This window comes from Anser cygnoides, chromosome 6, assembly GCF_040182565.1.
Source record: "Anser cygnoides isolate HZ-2024a breed goose chromosome 6, Taihu_goose_T2T_genome, whole genome shotgun sequence".
In the NCBI taxonomy this organism is placed as follows: Eukaryota; Metazoa; Chordata; class Aves; order Anseriformes; family Anatidae; genus Anser; species Anser cygnoides.
The window spans coordinates 6,404,096-6,429,748 of record NC_089878.1 but is presented as its reverse complement, the minus strand read 5'-3'; the positions used below and the strand labels follow the sequence as shown (position 1 = coordinate 6,429,748).

The following is a 25,653-nucleotide window of genomic DNA, read 5'->3' as shown; positions in this document are numbered from 1 at the left end:
CACTTGTCACTTGAAAACCATTTTTTTTTTTTCCATTGTGTCTACCTGCAGCACCAGTGTAGTATTCTTTACTCCTGTTGGTTCCTCTTGAAATTTATTGATTTTGGTTTCTTTAGTTATTCTAGACATATTAGTCTTCCTGTTAATTTTTAATGAAATGAAGTAGGTGAAAAATACCTTTAGAAACTTGAAGTCCTACTCCCTTTGTATTATTTCACTGACTCTGGACACTGTTGCTAGAAAACAAACAAACAAACAAAAAGCCATTTTCTGCTTTTCCTGCCAGGAAGGCTGAAGCTCAGGTCTTCTGATTCCTAGATCATTTTCCAATAAACAGGATCAGATTTTGTCTTCTGATGGGACTTTGGTATCAAAAAGACAGAATCTGAGTTTCTTTAAACTGTGGATGTATAAATTAATATGTGTATAGGATTAAATAAATGACTGCACATTTTTAAAAAAACATACCTGGTTTCAGCATGCTTTGGTTTTGAGCAGATGACTCCAGATTGCCATTTGAAAGAAACTTTTCTAACTCGTAATTTAAAATAGGTTTGGTAACTAAATATGAAGATGTACATAAAAGCTGTTTGCTGGAATTGTATTCAAGATCAAATATATTACTATCAAGACTAAAAATTGAGATAGTCGTTTACTTCCAAAGTATTTAAAGATATTTTGTCTGTAGTATCAAAGATGTTACTTTGTATCTGTGATGCTTAAGAACAAATTAGTAGTACCATTCTAGAGTGCAATATGTGATTTTACTGACAGATTTACCTCTCCAAAAGGAGTTGTTCCTGTGATCATGTGTTGAACTCTTGAGTAATAATGTAGAACACCTCATTTGCAAAACACAATGCTAAAACTTTTTAATTTGCAGTTCTCTAATAACAAAACACATCTAAGGAATATTACGCATGGTCACTCTTCCAAAAATTGTCAGTGGCCTAACTAAGAGAGGAAAATGCAAATAGTGAATTATAAGCTAAAGATTCACTGTGAACACAGAATTAAAAATATATTTGAAGATTGCTAACTTACATATGAGAGTGTTTTACCAGCTGAAGCATCCATGTTTAATTGTTTTAATTGTATTCTTTTTTAGGCAATGATAATGAAAAGAAATTGGTGTTTGTTGTTAGTTCGCAGTTGTTCCATTAAAAAAAAAAATCCACTCATGAAAATTGTAAATAATAATGATAACATTTTACAGAAAAAGGTGACTTTTCTTTCTAGAGTTCATATGAAGTCAAGTTATAGGCTCCTTTGTGAAATACAAAAGGAAACCTAATCTAAAACTGCTTTCCTGATTCTTCTTGCTTCTACTGCTGATCTTTTGCAGGCCATGTAAGGATTTATTTGAGGACTCATTTTAAAATAATTCTGGCAGACTGAAACGGCTGCAAATTACATGCATGAAAAATGCAGTCATGCGCCCTTCACGTTTTTGGAACATATAAGCAGGTGTGAAGTGCTGACAGCAAGTAGGCTTCTGCTTTTGAGGGATATATCTGCTGTCAAAATTCTCAAGTTTCTTGTTAGCATCACTAACAAAATGTTTCTTTGGCTGTTCTAAATCTAGACAAATGGCCAAAGTAACCTCAACCTAAGTTAGTTGCCTTTTCTATCAGTTCGTAAACTGTATGAGAAAAATAAAACTTATTTCTGAACCTATAAAAGAAGCCATTAAAAGCAGTGAGAAACAAAAAACCAACCAACCAAACAAACAAAAAACTATATCATATAACCAATACTTAAGAATAAAATTGATTGTGAAAGTCAAACATCAAACTATCAATCTTCTGCATACTTTTTCTCGCTGAGTATTGTAGCTACTTAGATTTAAGGTTCTTTAGCAAGTTCAGTAAATAATTAACTGCTTAGCTTTTTTTCTGCTTTGGGGTTGATGTTTTTAAGTATGCTGGTCTTGCTGAAACTTTTACAAGCCAGTGACTAAAATATAAACATATTTGTATTATGCAACAGAAACTGTCACTTTTTGTCGCTTCCTGAATGAATTAATAAAGGGCATACTGTATCGAAGTCCGGTTGCCTTAGTATGGTTAGCTGCACTTACATGTGCCATGGGAAATGTTGGCATGGGATGTTTCTCTTTTTTCTCACTCCCTTGCATGTACAGCTAAAATTTCCATTACTTTTGTATCTGTGCTGTTTGCTTTTCATCTGTTTTAGTGGTTTGGCAATACATTAATCACGGGTCTTTCTTGCGTTTGGTCTTGATTATGTGGGAACAATCTGATTTTCATTCTGTTATTTACTTATGATGAGGCTGCTTGAGTTTATATCAAAATAAGTCTTTGGATGTTGCTACTACGTATAAATCCAACTTCCAAAGATCAGCGCATCCCTGGGAGCACTATTTGACGTGACATGTTGTTGTTTTTGTTTGTTTTATTTGTGCTATTTAAACTGTTGGTGGTGTTTAGTGAACAGCCTTGGATAGCTGTACACAAGGCCTTCGTGTGGGCTGTGGTTACATACAGTTAGCACCATCAGGTTTTTTTAGTAGACTGAACAGTAAACCACTGTAGGCCACTGAGGAACCGCTAATAAGATAAGAAATTGTTAATCTGTTTTGGGCATGTCTGACACATCTCAAACGTATCTTGAAGGCTTTCTCCTTGACCAATATGGTTAAGAAAAGAAAGTAAGTTGAGACAATGTCCTAACACCAACTTTAGACAGGAGGGAAAAAAAAAAAGAGATTATTCAGGCTAAGAAATTTAAAGAGAGAAAAATCGAAGTCTTCTGAAAAAGACTAATAGACTACAACTATGAAAAGACTAAAGACTATGTAATATGTAGGTGCCTGGTCAATACTTCTTACTGTGGTAGTGTTGCCAAAATCTCATTTGTTTATTTTTTAGCAAGTCCAGAGCATTAAAGATATTGATTGATCAGACCTTTTTTAATGTTAAGTAGTGAATTAGAGGAGCGTGGGCCACCTGCACCTGTTACCCCCATTTAATGTGTGTGTGAAGTGTTTTCAAAAAAAAAAAAAATAGAGAGAGAAAAAACCTGTATGCCTATTTCAGTTATTTCAGAAAACAGTTTTGGAATGTGTTTAGGCATATCATTTGATTTATATTTCTGTTGAGAGTGCCTAATGGGAAAATGCTTGTGTTTTTTCTTTGCCTATTTTCTACTCCTTCAATTTTATAATATTGTGCATTCAGTTCATCCATATTGTTTTGCTGATTTGCATCCTATATGCATTTTACTGCTTTCTGTATGTTTTCTTTTTTCCATATGATATACTTGCCTCTTTAATGGAAACTATTCAATGTCTGCTGTTCTGCATTCCAGGGAAATATTTTGCTTCTTTAATTTGACTGTTTATATTTAGTATCTTCCAGTATTTATTTTTATGAGTTCTATTTTTTCCATGTATATGTATAGCAGCAAGTATTACATGGCAGTAATGCCATGTCATCTGCTTGTAGCCTAGTAACACTCTTGAAAAAAATAAGCAAAATGATATAAATCTTTTTGCTTTTATTTTTATTCACTACCATTCCAAATCCTCAGTTCCACAATTCCCAATACAGAAGTATTCTTTATAATTGCAATAAAACCATTTTTTTCTTATAAACTGCAACTTTTGAAATAGAGAGTTTTGTGGTGTTTGTTAGTGTTTTCCTAAGTATGGCATTGTTATTAAATTTGGATATCCAGGCCCTAAACCTGACTTTTGTGTATGGAAAATGAAGCAAGGAACTAAGACTCAGTTCAAAACGATTTTAAATTTTCCATTTTATACATAATAATGAGAAGGAAAAAAAAGAAAGAAAGAAAGAAAAGTTTAAAATCATTAATTCCTGATCTGCTGGAGTTATGCAAACTTCTAATGAAATAATCACATCATATCAGATATATAACACTATATGAAGAGAGTGAAAGTAGACTTAGAAATTTTTGCTGCACATATCTACCACTGCTTCATCCTGGGCAAGTCAGAGTGGTTTTCAGGCAAGGTACCTGTAGCACAGGCCCAGTTCCTGCCTTCTAGGTATGTAAACTCCTGCTCTAGCCAAGAAGAAGCATCTGCACATACGCTCAGTTCCTTCTGTTCGATTTCAAAGATGAATCTGTCCTTCTCTAAAACCTTGCCGTAATGATGCGAAGATGTTTTTGAGGTAGAAATTACAACTTGGCCCCCAACAGAAGGGTTGGTTGGATATGTTTCTTAAATCACATATTTTAAGACATTTTCATTCTGCTTTTCTTTCCAGGATCAATCCTAAAGGCTCTGTGTTTCTAATTTCACCTAGAAAAGATCCATTTCATTTGAAACCTGTTATGCATAGCAGATATTTCTCATTCAGGCAAAATTTAAGGGACTTTTTTTTTAGTCAAAATGGGCAACACCTTCTGGTTGGCTTTCAATACGCAATGAATATTGCTGGAGTGTGCTCTTAAATACTCCATGTTCATGTGAGACAGCCAGCTTCAGGCTCTTGTCTGTCTAATTCAGACCAGAACCTTGAGGTTATCACGCTCGTCTTAGGTGGATGGCTCTTGCCATCTGGTATTGTGGTGTGAGGGTTACTCATTTGCCTCTGTTAGAAGCTGTTCTGTGGGACTTCAGAGATCCAGAGAATATTGAAACTGTCAACATTTTTCTTTCCGCAGCAGCAAAGTGTTATTCTGTCCTGGATCCTGTGCTGCTGTTGTAGGGGAATGAGGATCCCTTTGTTTTGCAACAAAGGATCTCAGGTTTTGATTTACCTACTGAAAATCTTGTTCTCCAGGTTCAATGAATTATTCATATGCACAGAAAAGATGGCAGTTGTTATTGTCCATAAATGTTTACATACATAAATTCTACAGATAAGGAAATGAAACAAAGTCTAATATTGATATTTAAATTTGTGTGTCGTTAGCTTCTATTGAAAGAACATTTTAGTTAAGTAATTATTATTTTTTCTATAAATATTTGTGGGATTTAGGTGGTAGGTGTTTCCTTGTATGGAGAACGAAAAGTCTGGCCTGTGTGTTAACCACCAGAGTAACTCTATTACTCGACATCAGATATGTGCTTAACTGCTAATTTACACGTGCATGTGTGAGATATTGCTATTATGTTGGTGGATTTTGACATTTGTCGGTTAATCTGACATGTCTACTTTTGAAAAGATCCCTGTCTTCATTTTGTTTTGATGTGATTATCAAGGCGTGGATCTTCTTTGTTCCAGTTAACACTGGGCTACCTCTTGTTGCGGTACATTTTTAGATTTTGTTTTAAAGTATTATTGAGTTTTGTAACATCAGTATAGCACTGAACAGCAAGTTGCAGACAAACGCTTTTGAAGTATGAAATGTCTTTTTCATCTTTCCCTGACATTACCACGTTCAGTTCCTCAGAATGTTTTCTCTTTCTGTGATTCCTTTTCAGCTGCTGCACATAAAGTGTGATAATGATGAACATATGTTTCAAAGACCCTCTACTTTTTTCTGGTGTAACAATGAGGATTCACCTCCTTGTTTAGATATCTCTTCCATTACGCTTACTCCTAGGAGTTCTCCTGACTCTAGACTACCAGCTGGATTGTTAATACCACCACCTTCAAAAAGTGGTCTTCCAAAGCCAACCAGTGAATACAGCTGCCCGAGACCTCGTGTAATCCTGCTGTGCAAAAGCTTTTTCTTTTTTTTTTTTTTGGCTTTCCTGTGTTCTGTTGTGTATTAACTTGTGTTAAAAATTTCACATTTTGTACAGTGGTTAAAGGACAGAGCAGATGTATCTTTGATTCTCTAGCAGTACTCTTAAAATATGGAATTTGCAAAGGCTTGCTCTTGTTTCTACGTAGCTTTTTCTCTCCCACCCCCAAAACAAAATTCTTAGTTTTTCCAACATTTTAAATTAGTCCATTAATGAATCTGCTATCTATCAATCTTCTGTTGAAATTGTTATACTAAGAATAGCTATTCAAATCAAGCAATTCTGAAGGTCCAGTCTGAAGGGCTTTTTTCCGTCATTAATTAATACAAAAGTAATCAGCAGTTATCTACCTTTTAGTATACTTTATAAAAACTCTGTGCAAAATGAAGTTTTAAAATTATTTTTAATTATAAGCAATGCTTTTTCATAGCAATATGCTAATAATCTCAATTTCTCTTCCATTTGCAAGTAACGTTTGGCTGTATTTGGCAATCCATGGCTTTTTGCATGTGTTCACTAAATAAAAATGCTTCTTGTGCTTGTAGGTATTTAAAACACGCATTTCTTAAAATAACTGACTTATAGTTTTACTTAAACAAGTAGTATCAAAATGTCCATCAACTTTAACAAAATGGCGTATAGACAGAAAATGTCAACATAGAGTTTGAGTTTTGCTGTTGTGCCAAAAAGGCTCATCTATGACTAAACATAAATACTGCTTATTTATCCATCTTCTATGCAGCAATAAACACTTAGCAAATAAGAAGAATCCGTGTTAGTGTTTACTGTTTCAGAGCCTTTCCAGGATTATCAATGTTAATTGTAGGTTAATATATGGCAAGTACTTATGCATTGAACCAATCCCACCTTCCAGATGCAGACAAAACCTACCTACAGTCAGACATGGTTTTATTGTATGATGAATGGGATACGAGACTCTGTATGTTTACTTTGGGTCAAGCATATACATTGCTCTGCTTTGAGTCAGATCAGATGTCTTCCCAAGATCTCCTTCAACACAAATTATACTGAGTCTCTGACCATGCATGAAAGCACCAGGAGGCTAATGTAAGGTCCCCGAATGCAGTAATAAGGGACAATTGTGTCTAAGGAATCTTCACTGAAACCTTTTCACAATAAATATTTGAAATTGCTATGCTGTTTCTCATATTGAGGTCAGTAAGGGATCTGTGTATGTAAAAATCTTTAAAACTAGTCGTTTTAAGAAGCTCAGCTCAGGTCTGACGGGGTATACCATGACAGAGGGAGTTCTTTTGTTTGTTTTTGTTTAAATAGGGGTAAAAATAAAATAAAAATAAAGCAGCCTATGACAATGTGGTTTGCTTTTATGCTTGGCATTTCAGTATACGCAGTTAGAAATATTCCTGTTTTTTGGAAATACTGAACTTTTTTAGATCTCTCCTTGTCCAAATTAAAAGCATGGATTCAAAACTCCTAGGAATATGTAACGTAGGACCCAAGAGTCTAGTTTTCTTTTAGCACTGTACTGAGGAAGACCATGCATCAATATCCTTTCCTTTTCAGCAGCCACTGCAGCTTCCAGATGTAGTTCAAGGCTACCTATGGGCTTGGCTTAGAAATCTGTGTAATGTGTCGTGAATGGGCAGCTGCAGTTGCTGCAGCACAGACACTAAAGAAAGAAACATTGCAAATAAGACTTAGGGCCATAAAATTCTCATGGACCAGCACTGCAAAAGACAACCCGTCTGGCAGGTTGTGGTATTCATGTGTTCTGAATAGAAGAATCAATCTGACTTAATTTAATCTGTGCTTAAAAATTTTCATGTGAATATTTTAGTCAAATTGGGTCTTATTTAAAAGTAGCAGATTTCCCTGGTGCACAGCAGTGTGTCATTCATATATGCAGAATGTAGGTTTTTGAGACGTCTAATTAATAACGTTGACATTAGTTTTCCATATGCATTTTGCCGTCAGCCTGTCAATGTGAGTTTTAAACTATTTTGTCACCTGTTTTAGCATTCAGTATGCTTTGATTTGACTGTGCCTCACTTGTGTCCTGAATTAATGGACAGATGGCAGGAGGAATGAGTCATTAAAAATAAATATGACTGTAGAGTGGTAGTTAATTGTCATGTTTGGGGTTTCTTTGCTTATCCAGTATTTTTTAGAAGCCTGCCAACCTTCTGTGCTTTATGAATTTAATTCCTTCCATTCTACATGAAGGATGAGAGTTTTATTTTGGAAATCAATATTCACTGTATCTCGTGCCCCAGTTGTTACTTATCAAAAAATACATGTGAAGGTTTGATCACAGTGTGGTTTTTTTGATCACAAACAGAAGAAATAGTAAAGAAGTAACACTGGGATTTTGTCTTCTAATTTTAGCTACTTGTTCTGTGCATTCAGAAATGTAGCGTATTGCTGTTGCCGTATTTCCTGAAGTGAGTCTTGTGAAAATAACTGTATTCATACTTCTGGAATATAGAACTGCTTATCACTAGCTTTTTCAGGTTTAACCATGATATATTCCTGGTTGTACAGGATTTACTGAAAATGGAAAAATTACAATGCTGCTTATGTATTGGGGAGTTTTAGCATGTCTGAGACTCTGAACTGCAAATGCCATTCGCTTGGTGTCAGGAGCTGTTTTGTGCATGCTGATGTTTATTTTTAACTTTTTTGAAACTGTAGCTCTTATCTGCATGCTGAAAAATTCAGTGTTGTGATTTTTTTTTTCATGTGAAATACTGCCCTAATATTTATTGTCCTTATTGTAGGCAGGCAGTGTGATACCTAAATCACCCTCCACTGACATCTTTGATATGGTTCCCTTTTCTCCCATATCCCCTCAGTCATCAACACCTACTCGCAATGGTACACAGCCTCCTCCAGTACCCAGTAGATCTGCAGAGATCAGTAAGTTTTATGACAACTGACCTACTTTTTTCTTACATTTTATTTATTTTTTAAAACTAAAGCTTCTGAAGAGGTTTGCATACATTTTGCTTGAAAAGCCAGGTATGTTTTTTGTAAATCACATTTGATAATGACATTTAATTTTTATACCATCTTCCCCGTCATTGATGTTGCTGCCAAGTTACATTATAAACAAATGTATTTACGTGATGAAACTGTATGGGGACTGTAATTTGCCTTTTCTTTTACAGTATGTTTCTCATAGTTAATTCAGAAAATATTTTGACTTCCCTTTAGTTCTTTCCTTGTCAAGCCACGTTTGTAGCACCTAAAATCTATGTTTCTTGGGAAGATAGCAGGTGGAATAAGTATGGTGAATGATGATGCAGAAGAGAAAGAGTTTAAGAAATCCCTCAAACTGTAGATTCTTGGAATAATATTTTTAATACTACATTTCATATATCATCTACAGGTTTGTTTTTCGGTTATAGTTGATGAACCTCTCAACATTAGAGATTTTCAGGAATTGCCTACTAAAAGATGATTAATAATAGCAAATGTATTTTCCAAATGTCTGAAGGCCGTTAGATTAAGATTCTCAGCTTCACTGGAAGTCATTTAGGAGTCCACAGATTGTTTCTGAAAGCTTTGGAAACCACTTGGGGGGAGGTGAGGGAGAGGGAAGCAAACACACAAACAATGTTGGAGTTTGTAGGAATGTCAGTCTGAAGGTAGTACTTTCTCTCTGTCATGCCTATTTTAGTATGGCTAAGGAACGTTAGTGTTACTGTCTGCTACCATACACCATATTTGAAGAGTTTCTATCCATCTTGGGAGAATGTTGCTAGTACATAGAATTTTTGGGTATGAGTGCAAACTGTGCACAATTATAACGATGCATTGTAAAACTTCAGTCAGCAAGCATCTTCCCAACACCTTACGTACACACCTTTCTTTTCAGTTGCTTACAAAGATGTCATCCTCTGAAGAGATGTTGAGGGTGTGGATTTAATAATAAATAAATAAATAAATCTAATCTATTTCATCATATTTTATGATTTGAAACAAATTTGAGATTTTTAAAAGGTCTATTAACAGAATTAAAAAGTATTAAAATAGTTTATGTTCATAGTTTAGCAGAATATTAAACCAAATAGTTTACTAGAAACTAAACTGTTATAGTAAGATTTTTTTGTCTTTGTAAAGAACAGAAGAAAAGACACCCCCCCCAATATTAACTGTTTTTTTGTTTTTTTTTTTTCACAAAAATACAAACTTCAGATATGGTCATAAAATTTATCTCAATATGCATATCCAGATTCAAAAATAGTAGCTTGAATTGAATTATAAGACAAGATTATTTTAGCTGTTATCCTGCCCTGGTTCCACTGCAAGAAATTGTGGGTTTACATGGAAGTCAGCACCCAAAACTGAGTGGTTTTGAGTATTCCACCTGTGTGATTTTGTATTTCTCGATTCACTGGACTTTCTAATAGAGAAAATATAATAAATAACGTTATAATAAATAACGATGTGCACTGTTTAAAAGTGCTTTGTTTATTTTACACTTGATTCATTTGCATTTAAATTAAGCTTACAGAGTTCAGAGACGTGGCAGGCAGTGCCGCATATTGTCAGCTGCCTGTTAATACTGCGTGCTCCTCTGTGTGCCATGCTTCACAGGGGGACTACAGAATGATATACTGTTCTGTGTATACTGTTGATCCTTGCTCTTTCAGTCTATGTCCTGGTATATTATATGTTGCAAACTGTTGCATTCATCAACTATTAACATATTTCGGCATATGTCAAAAATGCACTTTGAAACAGAAGAAGATTTTGTATTCAAACAAGGGCTTAGTGTCTTAGATGAGAAAGTTCAGATCCCTTAAGAACTTCATTCAAGCTGTGTTATGTTGCAGTATTAATAATGTACAATAATGCATTGTTTTATATGTTATTGCTGCCAGTAGAGGCAGGCTGGCGTTTCTTTCTCCAGTACAAGTCAGATAGGTGGCAACCAAAATGAGCCAAAGTTTTGAGTCTCTTTTCTGAGGTCTTCTTTCGTGTTCTTATCTCTTCTTTCTTTGTCACAGCACTTGAGCATTTTTTTCTCATCATTTTTGATGAAATTATAGGATGGTTTTATTGTTTGTTATCATTTTTATAAATGATGTCTTTTGCTTTGATTAGTGCTCCGCAAGTAGTTCATGAAGACTCACACTGTAAATACTGGAAGAAGAGTACAGTACTCACCTTTTATTGGAAAGGTTATCTCCAAATCGTTTCAGCTTTTTTAAAAGGGAAAAGATTCTTGCAGTTTTCAATTCTTATTCAGCAGTAGAGCAATATGCCTTCTCAGTAAATGTCTACACAGTAGTGGATATCCAAGTAATAGCAAATGGTTTTTTGTGTGTTTTGTTTTTTGACTATTTTAAAGGAGAAAAGCTCATGCTCTTTGGGAAGGAGTTTGTAGATTGGTCATATACATGATGTCTCTTTAGATAATAACTACAAAAGAGTGACTCTTTGAAAAACAAAAGACCTTTACAGAATTGTATTTCTACTCAAAATGTTTCTGAGAATTACTTCTTTTAATGCTGATTTTACAGTGACTGGCTTGCAGGCTAAACAGAAATAATGCAGCCCAGTACAATAATTATTTAATTGAAAGATTGACACATACTTCATGCAGCCAAAAATACAGTGTTAAACACCATACTGCTGCTTCCTCAGAGCATGGGGTAAGGGACTGCAAGTGTTCTTGTAAGTTATTTTGAAAAATAATTAATTTGTGTATTTCTTGTTGGCACGGCATTATTGTCTTATCTCAGAGAAGAGTAGAGAGGAACATTCTGTTGAATTGTCCAACATTTATTTCACTCAAAGGCATCTGCAATAATCCAAGGTCATAACTGGCAGATGTAGAAATCTGCTCCAAGGTGCTATCTTTCCAGAGTCTGTTGTCAGAATAATGGTGGAGCCATTTTTTTTTATGGTGTAATAACTCACACACATACACACCCCTCCCCACACACACACACAAAAAAAAACAAACAAACAAAAAAGTAGCCTGCAGCTAACAGAAAGGTTTCCTGGACCTCACTGCCTCAGCTTATTCCAAATACTTTCTTGGGTCCTTATCTTCAGTGTGATTAATTTTTGTCATCACAGCTGCTCCAGGACATCTGGGGAAAACATGTATCAGCATAACTCTGTATCTGGATGATAGCTAATGTAAAGAAGATTCGGATGCAAAATACAGCAGAAAAGCCAAATATTTGTAGAGTTTTGTTTGCTTGGTTATTGCTAGATTTGAGTTTACCACGGACCGCAGGCTGCTACTCTCCAGTATTACTTGTTTCTTGTCCTGAATGTCAGATCACTTACAGAAACAAGAATTTATTACCTGTTCATGTCTTTCTGTGGTTTGAATTATGCATGTAGAACATTAGCATTTCATAGTTTTGAATTTGTTTGTTGATTCCCAAGCAGTGAATTTATTTCTTCCCAAGAAGGAATGGGATTGGACAGAATGAGGGAAAGGAAATTGTGTGTGCTGTTTGAGGAGATTATTTTCAAAGGCTTACTGGTTGCTTTGTATTGGAGAAAGAAATGCTATCTACACTACAGTTATTTTTGAGTGTGTGCCAGGCAAGATATTCTTGTTATATTTAATATATTTTCATGTAAATACTGTAGCATGAAATAAAATATTGCTGGTTTCTCTTGTCTCTACTAAAAAGGAGCACCAAAGCGAAACGTAGGGTGAATACCGGCAGAGAAGCTTATGGAGATCCCATACAGCAGTGGAGCTCTGTAGTGACTAGATTTTAGTATTCATACAGTTTCCACATGTTCTTCAGGTTCTGTTAAAAAGAGAAATACTGATGATGATATTGAAAGTATTTTGTGGTGCATTACTTCTCTCTGACTCTTAGCAATGCGATCTCTCATATAACACATAACCTTTAAATGCAGAAAAGCAGTTGTACTATGCACTTTTACAGCCATTTCACTGAAATGGTTGTCAAATTGAGAGAGTTCCCAAACTATTTCACAGAAACTCAGCCAGGAAATACTTACCTATTTTTAATTTGATTACATACAGTTTTAATATGTTTTAAGAAACTGTTTTCATCTTTTTTATTTTAATCTGTTTTTAAAAATCTGTTTTAATAAATTACTCCCTGGATAACATTAAAGTTGGCCTTGAATAACAACGTGAATAAAATAATCCTTCACGTGAAGGCATGTTCCACTTAAGGAGCTAAAGCTTCTGCCATTCTCCTGCTAATTAGCTCAGTAGTGTCATTAATAAAAGCACAATAATTGGGCATGAATAAAAAAATGTGCAGAATAATGTACAAAATAAGTGCTTTCAAAAATAGCGATGAGGCCTTTCAGTCCTAAGAAATGAAAGAGTTGTTTCTTTCATAAATACATTCTTCGAATATTTGTGAAGGCTCAGTGTTGAAACTGGCTGCTTTTAGCTGTCTGAACACACACAGAACTGTCAGTTCCTTTTTCGGGTAAAAATAACCTATGAAAAAGAGAGGAGGGAAAAAAAAAAGTGGACCTACATACTGAACAAATAGATTTATGAGAGACATAAAGCATCATTACTTTCTCCTCAGTAGAGGTTAGTTTGAAAGTTAAAGCATGCTCCTACTTGGTGACCTTCAGATGTGGAGCAAAGAACATGTAAGGACAGTGGTTACACTGGAGCAGACCCATTTTGGATGTGAGAGAGGCAAGGGGTGAGGTAGATCCTAATTTTTACATTATATTATCCCGATTGAAGTCTCTTTTGCATAAAGGTGGTCTACCTCTGCCAGGAAAGATGGAAAGACTAGATTTTTGGGGGGCTCAAGTGGCCTTTTGGAATAAGGTTCTCAGATCTGGGCCATCTTCTGTTCTCATGTGACAATTTGTAGCTGCTAGAGGTGATTTTAAATGTGTAATTAATCAAGTTCTTGCTTGTTTCTGTACTTTATTATGGGAATAATGGTAGCTGCTAATTATTTAAAATATATGCATATATTTTAAATATGCAGCATGGTAACATCAAATGATTTAGGTCAAAACCCGTGGACACTTGTGTGTACAATAAAATGTTGAAGAGCCTAGACAAGTAGAGGTCTAAAATTTGGACTCCGTGGATGCCAAAATAATTACTTATATTTAGCCTATACGAGCCTATATGCAGCCTTTTCAGCATTGACAACATGACTGGTAACGCTGACACGGATTTTTTGTCAGGTTCTCAATTGTCAGCTTCCATATCTTGTATGTTAAGGGTAAAATTCTGGGCTAAACCAGAAAATCAGCTATTAATTTCCAAGATACTAATAGCACTATTCAGGCTTTTAAGGTAACACTTTTAAGTTAGGTAGTACGATTACCAGGTTTCTTGTCAAAAATGAAAGTCAGAGTAGAGGATAATGGTGTTAATATTTTCTCCAGCAATGATAAAACTGCGTTACCTTTGAGTGTTGCCACCAATGTGGTTGGATTGTGTTAGAAAAATGAGCTTCATACTAGTTTTAGTCAAGGAAATGTGAGATAGAACATGTGTATATAGATGGCACTGTTACCTGTAGAGAAAAAAATTCTTATTATTGAGAAGAAAAAATATATCTATATATATTTAGACTGTCGGATGTGAAGAAGTAGTAGCATTACACTGTTCCAGTAAGAAAAAAAAAAGAAAGGTATTAGAAGTGTTTCTTATTCAGATTTAAAAAAAAAAAAAAAAAAAAAAGGGCACTAGAAAGTATCCTGCTTTTAAAAAGTTTGAAACTGTATGTTGTGACAGAGAGAAATTTGTAATCATCGTATTTGTGGATATAGGTTTAGTGGAATTTTAGGGTAAAGTGAGCTTTCATGGTCTTCTACTTTCTCTTTCACTTTTTTTTTTTTTTTTACCTGTTCTTCCTTGCTTGGGTTTTATGGCCCTGGTAATTAGTTGTTACTACCAGTTGTGCACTGAGGAACTCTATCAAGTGACCTTCTGTGAGTAAGGGTAGTCATCTGTCTTTACCAAAGGCCTTAACCTGATGGTGAGGCGTGGCAGACAGGAGATAGGAAGGCTAATTTATTTGTGAAAATATGCTTCTGACATAATGTTAAGATGAAATTTGACAATTGACATGCAGTTTTTCCCTCTTCATTTATGAAACCCCTATACATCCTGATTCCAGAAGGCACTTCAGTAGGAGCTCCCTTATTCAAATTGGAATTTCTTCTCATCACGTCCCCAGAATTCCTCTAGAAGGCACAAGCATTTAATGAAAACTACATGGAGGCTCAAACAGAAGTTGATGGTGTTCTTGGAAAAATATTTGAGTATAGAGGTTTGGAAAACTAATCAAGACAGGACTTTAAAATATAGATGTTAAAAATTGCAGTTAATCGATTGCATATCTGGACATGCTATTATTCAGCTTTTAAGGAGAAGTAAGCTGACTTTTTCAAGGAGCTATTGTCATAGATCATACCTTTTCTCTCAGTGACTCATTTTTCTGTTGTTCCAGAGAGAGACCTTTTTGGAGCAGAACCTTTTGACCCTTTTAGCTGCGGAGCAGGAGATTTCCCTCCAGACATTCAGTCCAAACTAGATGAGATGCAGGTAATTATTGAGTTGTTAATTATGTATTTTTCTATGGCCATATGAATGTTATTGAAATACATCTTTAGAATATTTTTAAAATGTTTTCTAAGCTGCACACACACAAGTACCTGGGGAAAAAAAATCTGATGGTTTCTTTTTGTACTCATGGACTTTGAGTTGGAATTTGAATTTGTCTGCCTGAAATTCCTCTCAAATGTTAGCCTGTGGTATTAAAACAGACACCTGCACCTATTTAAGGCTTCTCAGCAGTGTAAGCAAAATGGATACCCCTATTTCTGCCTGGGAAGGGACTGAGTGAAGTTTAAGAAAGAGCTGAGGCAAGAGCCCTACAGATGCACTCACCATGTTATTCTTCAGCAGTTTTCTGCTGTCTTTAAAAGTATCCATATTTGACTATGGCATTCTGGGACTTAACTATTAAAAGTTGATTCAAGAATTCTGAACTGATGTGTTTTTTCATCAGAAAATGTTTGTTGGCTCTGAAATAGTCTATGGTGTCTGTTAAGGTATTGACCCAATTTTGAAGCAGTGATAGGAGAAAACTTTCAAGTTGTGGACTAAGTCTGTCTTCTCAATCAGACTTTCCAAACTGCTAGTTCCTTGCCAACTTGCTTATCTGTTTTTTCAGCAGCCTGCCAGCAAAACAGAAGGCTGAAAATACTGGGAACTTGAATTTCTAGATTCCTGGCTCCTCAGCAGGAAGTGTTCCCAGACCCCTTGTATATTGACAGCCTGCAAAGTACAAGAGCTAGCTCTCAGGCTCTCGGAGTTCCTCATTTTTAAATGTCTTTAATACAATTTAAGTACAGTTTAATTTTCCGAAGTAAAATTTTGGAATTCCTGTTCATGGGCAAATTTAATTGTTCGTGTCAGTTTTAGGGTGGCACCACTGGCAAAATCCGTTCACTGTGAGATATAAAATGGAGATTCTTGCTCATCTGCACTTTGGCCTGCTATCACTTCAGATAGTACCAAAAAGCCAAAGCTGTCTTCTTTGCACTTCTGTTAAAATTACTTATGTTTTGTGAATGCCATGATGTTATTACCAACCCCTTTAGCACAAAAAAAGCCCAAATCTTTTCACACCTCACATTGATATATATCACTGTTTCCATTGAATATAGCCTGTTTTAGGAAAAAGTGTACTACAGTATCTGTGGATACTGGGAAAAATCCCGTGGTTATAGGTAAGTTCACATGGTAGGAGTTCTTATTACAGATGATGTTCTGACAAAATTGTAAATTGTTAGGCCATGAATTCTAAGTGTCATCACTTTATAAAATATCAGTAAATGGGTCAGTAGAAATCTTTATCAAAGATTTTTGAAGCCATAAAATGGAAAACTTTTCAGCTTTTACTCTGACCTAAGAAAAAAAAAATCTTAATGCATTGCTATGTCCTGTTGCAAAGAATATTGCATTAGTTTGCCCTGTACATAAATGTTTATTTTTTCTCACTTTTCTGTGTGATTTGTAAACTAGTCTCACAGAGAGTCTAGCATACCCTGACACCTTTACTGAAAATGAATAGTTAGGTCTGTGTTGGCATAAAACTTGTTCACATGTAATCCAGCTGAGATCAAGGGCAAAGCTGACAGGACGGGGGGGGGGCAGAAGTCAATTCTGAGATTGGCCAAAGCAAAAGCTATGTCCAGTTACTTTGCTATGACATCCTTCGATCACTTTGTAAGTCACTGTTAGATTTAGTTGCCATGCAGAAGTTCTTTCTGTAGATTATATTAATATGAATCAGTGGTGAAAAATACTGATGGAAATGTGTTTTTTCCTAATATCTCTTTTATCTTCTTATGCTTTCCTGGGTGCCTAGCGTCAGCGATGGTTGGTATAACATATTTTAATAATGGTATTTAAATCATTTACAGACGAAATGTGCACTCATTCATGTATGGGGTTTTTATTTTTATGAATATAAGTGTGTGTGTGTTTATGTATATATCTAAAAGCTTTTAAGATTTGTATTTGTTGTGGTTTAACCCGGCTGGCAGCTAAACACCACACAGCCGTTCGCTCACCCTCCCCCCTCCCTCTCTGGGATGGGGGAGAGAAACGGGAAAGTGAAGCCTGTGAGTTGAGATAAAGACAGTTTATTAAGACAGGAAAATAATAATAATAATAATAATAATAAAAACGATAACAGTATTACTAATAATAATGTGTACGAAACAAGTGATGCACAATGCAATTGCTCACCACCCGCTGACCGATGCCCAGCCTATCCCCGAGCAGCCGGCCCCCCCACCCCGGCCAACCACCCCTATATATTGTTTAGCATGACGCCAGATGGTATGGAATACCCCTTTGGCCAGTTTGGGTCAGCTGTCCTGGGTCTGTCCCCTCCCAGCTCCTGCTGCACCCCCAGCCTGCTCGTTGGCAGGACAGAGCGAGAAGCCGAAAAGTCCTTGGCCTGGTGTAAACACTGCTCTGCAACAATTAAAACATCAGCATGTCATCAGCGCTCTTCTCATCCTAATCCAAAACATAGCACCCTACCAGCTACTATGAGGGAAAATTAACTCTGTCCTAACTGGAACCAGGACAGTATTTTATATGTGCAATCTTGTAAGTCAGGAACATTTTCATTTTTAGAAGCCTACAGTTTTTAGGTAGAGACAGCTGATTTTAGTGTTCTTTAGTTGACAATACTAAGCCTTCATTTTCTTTGCTGTTTGTTTTCCATGTGTTCCAGAGAAATGTCCAGTTCTTTTGTTTGGATTGTCATTGATGAAATGGTCTACCCAAACCTGTGATATATAGATGTTTTTTTGTACTAGTACAGTCAGTGATGTAAAAGCCCTTATAATTGGAAATACTTACTTTAAAACTTGCAATGAGCAGAAGATAGCTGTGCTAGAGGTCAGCGGTTGTTAGACACAGCCTATAAGGAGGAAGAGAAAAATTACTGCTACAAAAGGCAAAACCACAAAGTATGTAATGTGCTCTGAGAAATCTAAAATTAGGGAACATGAAGGAAAAATATAAGCTGCTTTCCTTTTCTGAAGTGCCAAGTTAAGGGAGATATCGTCTTCATATTTTCGAAGTACAGCCTCAGCTTCAGTAAATATGTATATTTCAATAAATGTACAAATGTCAGTTTTTTAATAAAACATCTAATAGTTCTAAATATAAACTTATTCTGAGAGGGTATTGTTAAATATAGCTTAACCTGCAGTCAGAGTGGCAAGTCAGCCAGCCAGTGGTTGGAGCAGCTCAGTCCAGTCTGTTGTCCCATGAGATCAGATCAAATTCCTCGACTTCTGGGGGAACAGCTTGCATTTAAACTTTAGGGAGGATCCAAATTTCATAGTTAGGCTCTTTCTATTCCATTTCCCAGTCCGATTTCTGCTGATCTTCTTGGAGAGCTCTGTACACCAACATGTGCTGAGATGTGAGTTTTACAGCTCAGACATCTCTCTGATGACTCTCCAATCTCCTGTTTCCCCACCCTTGTGCTGAAACATATTTTCATCCTATTTTGACTGCATCCAGGCATTAATAAAATAAATCTATTTTCCCAGAAATCTTGCAGTGAAGGGAAGTTTCCTTGGATCTTGAATCATACTAGCAACAGCTGCTATGATTTATTAAAATCTCAAGGTAGTTAATGTCCTAAAGCTTCCAGGAGCTGCAGGCCATTCTCCCTGCATGGCCCAAAGCAGTCAGAAGGCTTGTCTTATTTGCATCTGAAGTAAGTTATGCTCAGCCCTCTAAATTATCTTCTCAGAGACATGTAGATTTATTATTGGTTCATTGGGTTTGGGCTGAATTAAACTCATTGAGTAAAGGCAGGTGGTGAAGGGATAAACAAGCTAACCTCAGGCAGAGCCGTAAGGGTTGACTTTGACATATTTACCTTGTGATAAAATGGATGTACTTGTCCTTTTTTACTGCTTGTTTTTTTTAACCAGAATAGTTCACATCTTTGTATCATGAAGAATCAAAAAATAAGTGGGAGTTTTGGAAGAGTGGTTGTTTTCAGGTTACATTTTCTACTGGAAACAAGCTTTGCTTCTCTAAGAGACCCATCACATCTGTTAGCAAAATATTGTCATTTTTCTGGGTAACTAAGATATTCAGTACTTATGTTAAGTCATCTTGGAAGTTAAAAAGTTACTTGACACTGTTATTATGGAGATATGAGCACAGAAGCAAGGCACAATACACTTTATAGTCCTCCTTCCCATTCCTCTCCAGTATCTGGGGATGGTCTTTTTTTGTGTTCCCTAAAAATCAGCTGATTTGAACTGTTCTCTGACTAAATGAGACGTTACTGTTTCACGAGTCTTTAAAGTACAGGAAGCCATGGTGCACATGTTTTTTTGATGAACAGGCAGTGTGTTATGCTAAGAACATATATTTTTAGAAGCTGAAATGTTTAAATTAAATATTTTTAAATTCTGAGTATTAAAATTAATATCTATTTTATATATACAGTACGTAATGTGTACCAAGTGCTGACTATATATCATTTTAAAGAAAAAGTATTCTGCCTAATACATTAATCCAGTTTATTAGAAAAGGATGAAAATGAAACAATTTATAACTCAATTTATGACTACTCAGTGATTCCAACTGACATCATTATTATTACAGCTGTGAATGCTGGGTTTTGGAGCAGAGAGTAGAAGGTAGGCACATACTGTATGATGGGTATTATAATAATCATACAGTAACAACAAGTAGGAACCATAAGAGTTGAGAGAAGTGTGTGTATATGAACTGTATCCCTGAAAGTGGATGTAAAGCTGTAAGTGTTCTGCATCACCATGAAAACTACAGCATAGGATGCTGATATTCTTGCCTGCATAAATCACAGCTCAGCTGTGTCTTGATATAAAGTAGAATTTTTTCTTAAAACCTTGTCTTTCCACAGCTTGGTTGATGACAGCTGATGGGGTACAATTTTTAAATTATCGTATATTTGCCAAAGTGGAATCTGCAAAAATACAGAATTATTGAAGAATTTGGAGTTAGCTTGAAAAACTTGTGGGGCTGGGAATGGAGATGGATGTGGGAGGTATCAAGTCTGTGCTTTCCTGACCTTCAGGAATTTGATTGCAATCACTTTGCCAAAGAGTCTGTTGGAATAGTACGTTATGATTTTTTCCCTTTTTGAGTGCTACATTTAATTCAACGTGAATTTTGGTTGAGGCAGTCGAGCTTCCTTTGAGTGTCCTGGTTTATAATCCTACACACTTCTTTTCCTCTACCTTAAATACTCTTAAAAAATAAGTCTATATTTGACATTCTTTTGAGGTCTGAAAAATGCCCTGGTGGCTATCCTGATGTCCTGATCTGTGGCCGTTTTTTTTTTGTTGTTGTTGTTTGTTTGTTTTTGTTTTATTGACTCTGTGGTTGCCCTGAAAGTTAGATCCTACTAGTAACTATAGAATCTGATCCTGTGATGACAGTGAGTTTGTGTGATGTAATAGGTGAACATCAGAAAAAATCCTCCATGATCAACATAGCAGCAGTAAGATAAGCACACTTACAGATCTGATTTGCTCTTAACTGTCCAGAAAAACAGCATTGGACATGCAGCTGCATGAGACACCAACAAACAGTGCTCAAATATAGAGAGGAAAGATAAGAGCATTCAGGAGGACATGAAAAGTATGCGTGTTCAGTCATAGGGCTGGCACAGCTTTGAAAGTGCTCTCCAGAGGGCTATGTCAGAACTTGCATGTCCTTGTTAAACCAGTGTATTAAGCATCTCCAGGTTGAAGCACTGACCTTCCCTTTTACAACCTCAAAACTGGAAGCATTCTTTAAATATTTAGACAGATTATGATAATATTTAGACAGATTAAGGTAATTATATAATTTTTTATAATTTTATAATTTTTAAATTTTAGACAGACTAAGATAATATTTAGATAGAGTTTAAGATGCGCAGAAACTGAGGGTTTTATGATTCAGCAGGCTAAAATGTAGGGCTAATCCTAGGACTTGTGCCCTTGTGTAAGCAGTCTTCCTCTGTTACATCAACAAAACTGCATCCATTGGGTAAATGAGCAATGCCCATTTATAACAGGTTGTGTTTGACTTGGAACTTTATGCAGTTTGCTCGAAATATCTTCTGCGTTGAACGCTTTTCCTGATAGCTTGTTGAAAAGCACAGAGGGGGAAAAAAAAGTCAAATATAGCAGTGCGTTTTGGCAGCACGATGTCGCTCAGGTAAGGCAAGTAAGCACAGTTGGAAAAGGTTTACAATCCAGTAATGCTTTGTCTCACCATCTTATAATATGAATATTAGGAAAATGTAGATTTTGTTTGGAAGATCTGAGATCATTTAGTAACCATCCCCAGGAATTTTATTCTATTTCTCAGCATTGCTCTTCTGATGGTAGTAGCTGGTGGAGTTATTAAATATTCATACACTTTTAAAAATCTAGCATGTGGTTTACATTTGTTTGAAATGAAGCTGATGTGATTTGTGATTTATCTTTTAAAGCCAAAAGGTATCCTCTTGAGGTACTCCTATGCATTATGAGAAAAGACTTGAGTTCATACCCAGTCCTAGTACAGGCTGCCTTACTAGAAGATCTCTTTCGTTTACAACATGCTTGCTTCATAAAAGCACATAGTATTGATTTCATAGCACATGATCAACGTTGTCCAAGTGAACTGTAGGCTCAGACTGTACTGAGCTGAACATTGGAACAGGTGCCACTGGAGTCCATGTTCTCATGGCCTTTCTATTCAGAGCCCTTGCTTCCAGTTGCTTGCAGCTTTACAATATTTTCACCTAAAAGACCAAAATTTTCTGGTTTTAAAGGTGACTTTTCTTTTGGAGGTCAAGACATAAATAATCAGCTTATTTCAAAGAAAAAAAGAGAAATGAAAATAAGAGTATTTTCCCCCTATTAAAAGTGATGTTGTTATTTTAGAACTGGTGCAAGCTAAGTACATTTTGTAAACCTAATACAGGTACTTGAGAAGTAAGTTATTTTCAATAGAGCAGGTGGTAATGTCTACCTTGTCTTAGTGCTTCTGCTAATAAAATAGAAGAGACATTTTTATCTGAACTTTTTAAGAATTCCTTTGCTCTTTCTAAAGAGCATCATATTTTATTTCATTGAGTGTTACACGCCTTTGAAATTCACCTTTTGTTCATTGCAATAAAGCAGGTATGATTTTATTTGCCTTTTAGCAAGGCTCAGATGACCATAGGCTGTAAAGTATACACCTGTCAGTGTAATCACTCAGTGAATGATTCAGACCAAGCCTCTGAGATTTTGTTGTGTACCACTACACTTTCCATTGGAGTACTTCTAAGATAAGGGATTACTGATTATAAGAGAAATGTGGAATTAATAACAATGTCCATGACTTAGATCTCCTTCAAATATAAATATAATAAACTTTTTGCTTATATAGCAATCTGATCTTTCCTGCTTATAAATCATGTTGAATTTTACTCAAGAACATGGTTCAACTTATGTAAACTAATACTCAATATTTTTATTCTAATAATATTTTCTTCATTTCATATACAAACGTTATTTCTTTTGTTATACCACAGATAAATTCTTCTGTACGTTAATGACTAAGAGAAACTTAGAAAAACTGGCTGACCAAATAATGTAAATGTCTGAGAGTTATCCTGTGTAGTATCCTTTCAAAAAGTCATAGAAGTGCTAATGCTCAGAATTTGACCTAAAAATAAGCTTGAACGTACATGTTTGTAGAAGGAGGTGATATTCCTCCTGAAATTGCTTTCCTTTTTATTAACTATGTCTTGTTTCATTGCAGGAGGGGTTCAAAATGGGATTAACTCTTGAAGGCACAGTATTTTGTCTTGACCCACTAGACAGCAGATGCTGATGCCAAGAAAATAAATGTGAAATTCCTACGCAGTGTTTATATTTTGAACACGTATTCACGAATATTATCCACGTGCCAAAAATTGCTTTTTTCAACATGTAAACTCATATGAGGTTTGCTTCTGTAAAAACCCAACTTAGTTCCAGTCTTTCCCTGTACAAATGTAAAAAGTTGTATTTGTTTATGAAATATGAATTAAATTACACTGTTGTGTTTCTTTCTCTCAAACATTTGCCCAAGTTTACTATGCTTTATGACTATTAGCCTGGAGAAGTTCTTCAGAAAGCTCACACATACCTCTCTCTGCAAACATGCAAGCATGATTTTTACATAATGCTTTACTTGGCAGTATTTTGAAATAAAATTTTTAAGCCGTTATTTAAAGTTCAATCAGTCAAATGATTAATTGCAACTGCGGTTAAGAAAGCAGAAAATACCTACCATTAATATATGCTTAAAAGAAATCTAAATGCTATGTAATTAATTTCTATTGCCTTGTACAGTTATTACACTGTATATCTGTTGTTACTAGTTTGTAAAATCCATAAGATTTTTAAGTCCTTAAATCACGTTTTAGAAGCTAACAAATTGTTAGTCTGCTAATTAGTGTTTAACGAGCATAGAAGAGCTGCTAAATTGCAGAAATGACAAAGTCACTGCCCTTTGTTTTGATATTTTATACCTAAACTGTAAAGTGTATAATTTGGAATTCATTACATGCTAACAATAATTTGAAAATGAGATTATGATCTTGCATTTACTTAGAAATTTCTGTAATTTTGTGCACAAGCAGGCACTCTGTTTACTGGGATCAATTCTGTAAGTTGGTTTCAACACGTGAGCATTCACTGTCAGGCTCTGTTGGATGTTATTTTCACGGACTGCATCGATATTGTATGTCAATATAATTTTGAAGCTTGCTTCAAGAATTTAGTATGTTAATAAGTCCTTCATACTCGCTAGTTGTTCATGTTACACAAACAACTGCAAACCAAAATTTTCAACTGCTAGTGAGTTCAACACTGACCTGTCTATGCATACTCTTCACTAATCTTGAACATAAGCAATAAAATAATATGCTAAACTTATATCATCATCAGTGTTTTGATGCCCGAACACCACCTTAGTTCAATTTAATCCTTTTAAAAATTCTCTTATTTTCCCCTTATAAAACATAAAGATGCAGAAAAAAATAGAGCTTTTTGTGTATTTTTCCTTTTTTTTAATGAGAAGTTTTTTTGTGATAGTGTTATGGTTTTGTCCTTAAGAGTTACAGTTTACACAAAAAATGTATTTTGCAACTTCACCGTCACATATATATCTTCATGCCCTGTTCAATGAAGTACTTCTGCAAAGGCCTTTGAAAGTCTGCTGAAGTGAATTCTTCCTGAATGGATTATTCCTCTTCTGAGTTTGACATGTGCTCAGGTACCTTGCTGAACAGGGGCCTTAATGTTCTCCATTACAATAGTCTTCCTCTCTGTTACTCTCTTTTGAACATTCATATAGAGTATTATATATAAATATATAAATATATATAAAATCACTAACAAATAGAATAGTATATGTTTCATAAAGAAAAGTCTTTATAATTTTGTTTGTCATATAGTATTTTGGAATTTGTATAATGAGGATGTTTAGTAGCCATAGCAATGGCCTTTTTTTAACAAATAGAATTTGTATTTTTATTGTACTTTAAAAAGCTTTACATAATAAGCATATATTTAGTGGTCATTTATTATCAATGGTAACATTAAGATAATATTTGCACATTTTAAGAAATGTTTTTCTTTACCAATTTTTATGATAGTTGACTGCAAATGGCGTGGTTAATTATTGCATAACTGGTCGATCCGTACAAAAACACTTAAATCAACACAGCAGTGCATTTTTAATGAAAAGGTTCTGTGATCCAATTGGAAACTGTATTTCTATGTAATCTCAAATGTCTGTTTAATTTTGCCTAAAATAAATGTTTTTAAATAAATTGCATCCTAGAACACAACGTTCATTCAGTTAAATGCTCAATGGATGGAGGGAGGGGAGGTGTGTAAATGTTGGGTAAGACCTGCCATGAAGAACAGTTCAGTCACCTTGGTAAGAACTGATGAAGAACTGGTAAGATCTGATAAGAGTTAAATCTACTGGTAAGAATCGGATGTCAGATGGTATAAAATTGCAAACACGTTTTCTGGCCTTTGATTTTGAGTTTGGCCTGATCAGTAATCAGGAGAGAAAATCTGTTTTATATGCAGTTATCTAATGCTAGTAATTAGAAATTTTTAATTCCTCATTCCTTTCTTTCTGCAGTGCTTCATGTTTTTAATGGACTCTTGCCTTTTTTTTCCTTATAATTAGCTAATAAATATAATAAGCTTCTAAATGAACCTATTGGTTAGTGAAGGAGTTTTTCTATTGCAAAAATTCTTGTCACGCTATAACTCAAAACCTATCTGACCTCTTCTATTTGCAGAGTTGGGGCTTGGACAGTTTATAGGAATGAACGCTGTCAGGCTAACAAGAAAGGGGTATGTGTAATCTCCTGTGAGTTAAACATAAGCTATTCTTCTTTCCTTGCACTCGTGTATCA

The 25,653-nt window shown here is 35.3% G+C and overlaps 1 protein-coding gene across 8 annotated transcripts in view; it reads left to right on the top strand.

Moving 5' to 3' along the window:
• Window positions 1-25,068, top strand: part of GULP1 (GULP PTB domain containing engulfment adaptor 1) — a 150,568-nt gene extending 125,500 nt beyond the window's left edge. For 7 of the 8 annotated variants that reach the window (XM_048058441.2, XM_048058442.2, XM_066999700.1 and 4 more), the window contains 4 exons: window positions 5,420-5,644; window positions 8,446-8,584; window positions 15,121-15,215; window positions 22,992-25,068. In XM_048058441.2, coding sequence (XP_047914398.1) covers window positions 5,420-5,644; window positions 8,446-8,584; window positions 15,121-15,215; window positions 22,992-23,063 — 531 coding nt within the window. In that variant the 3' untranslated portion in view covers window positions 23,064-25,068. The remainder of the gene's footprint in view (window positions 1-5,419; window positions 5,645-8,445; window positions 8,585-15,120; window positions 15,216-22,991) is intronic. The other variant, XM_048058445.2, reaches the window with a different exon arrangement.
• Window positions 25,069-25,653: the final 585 nt, after the last annotated feature.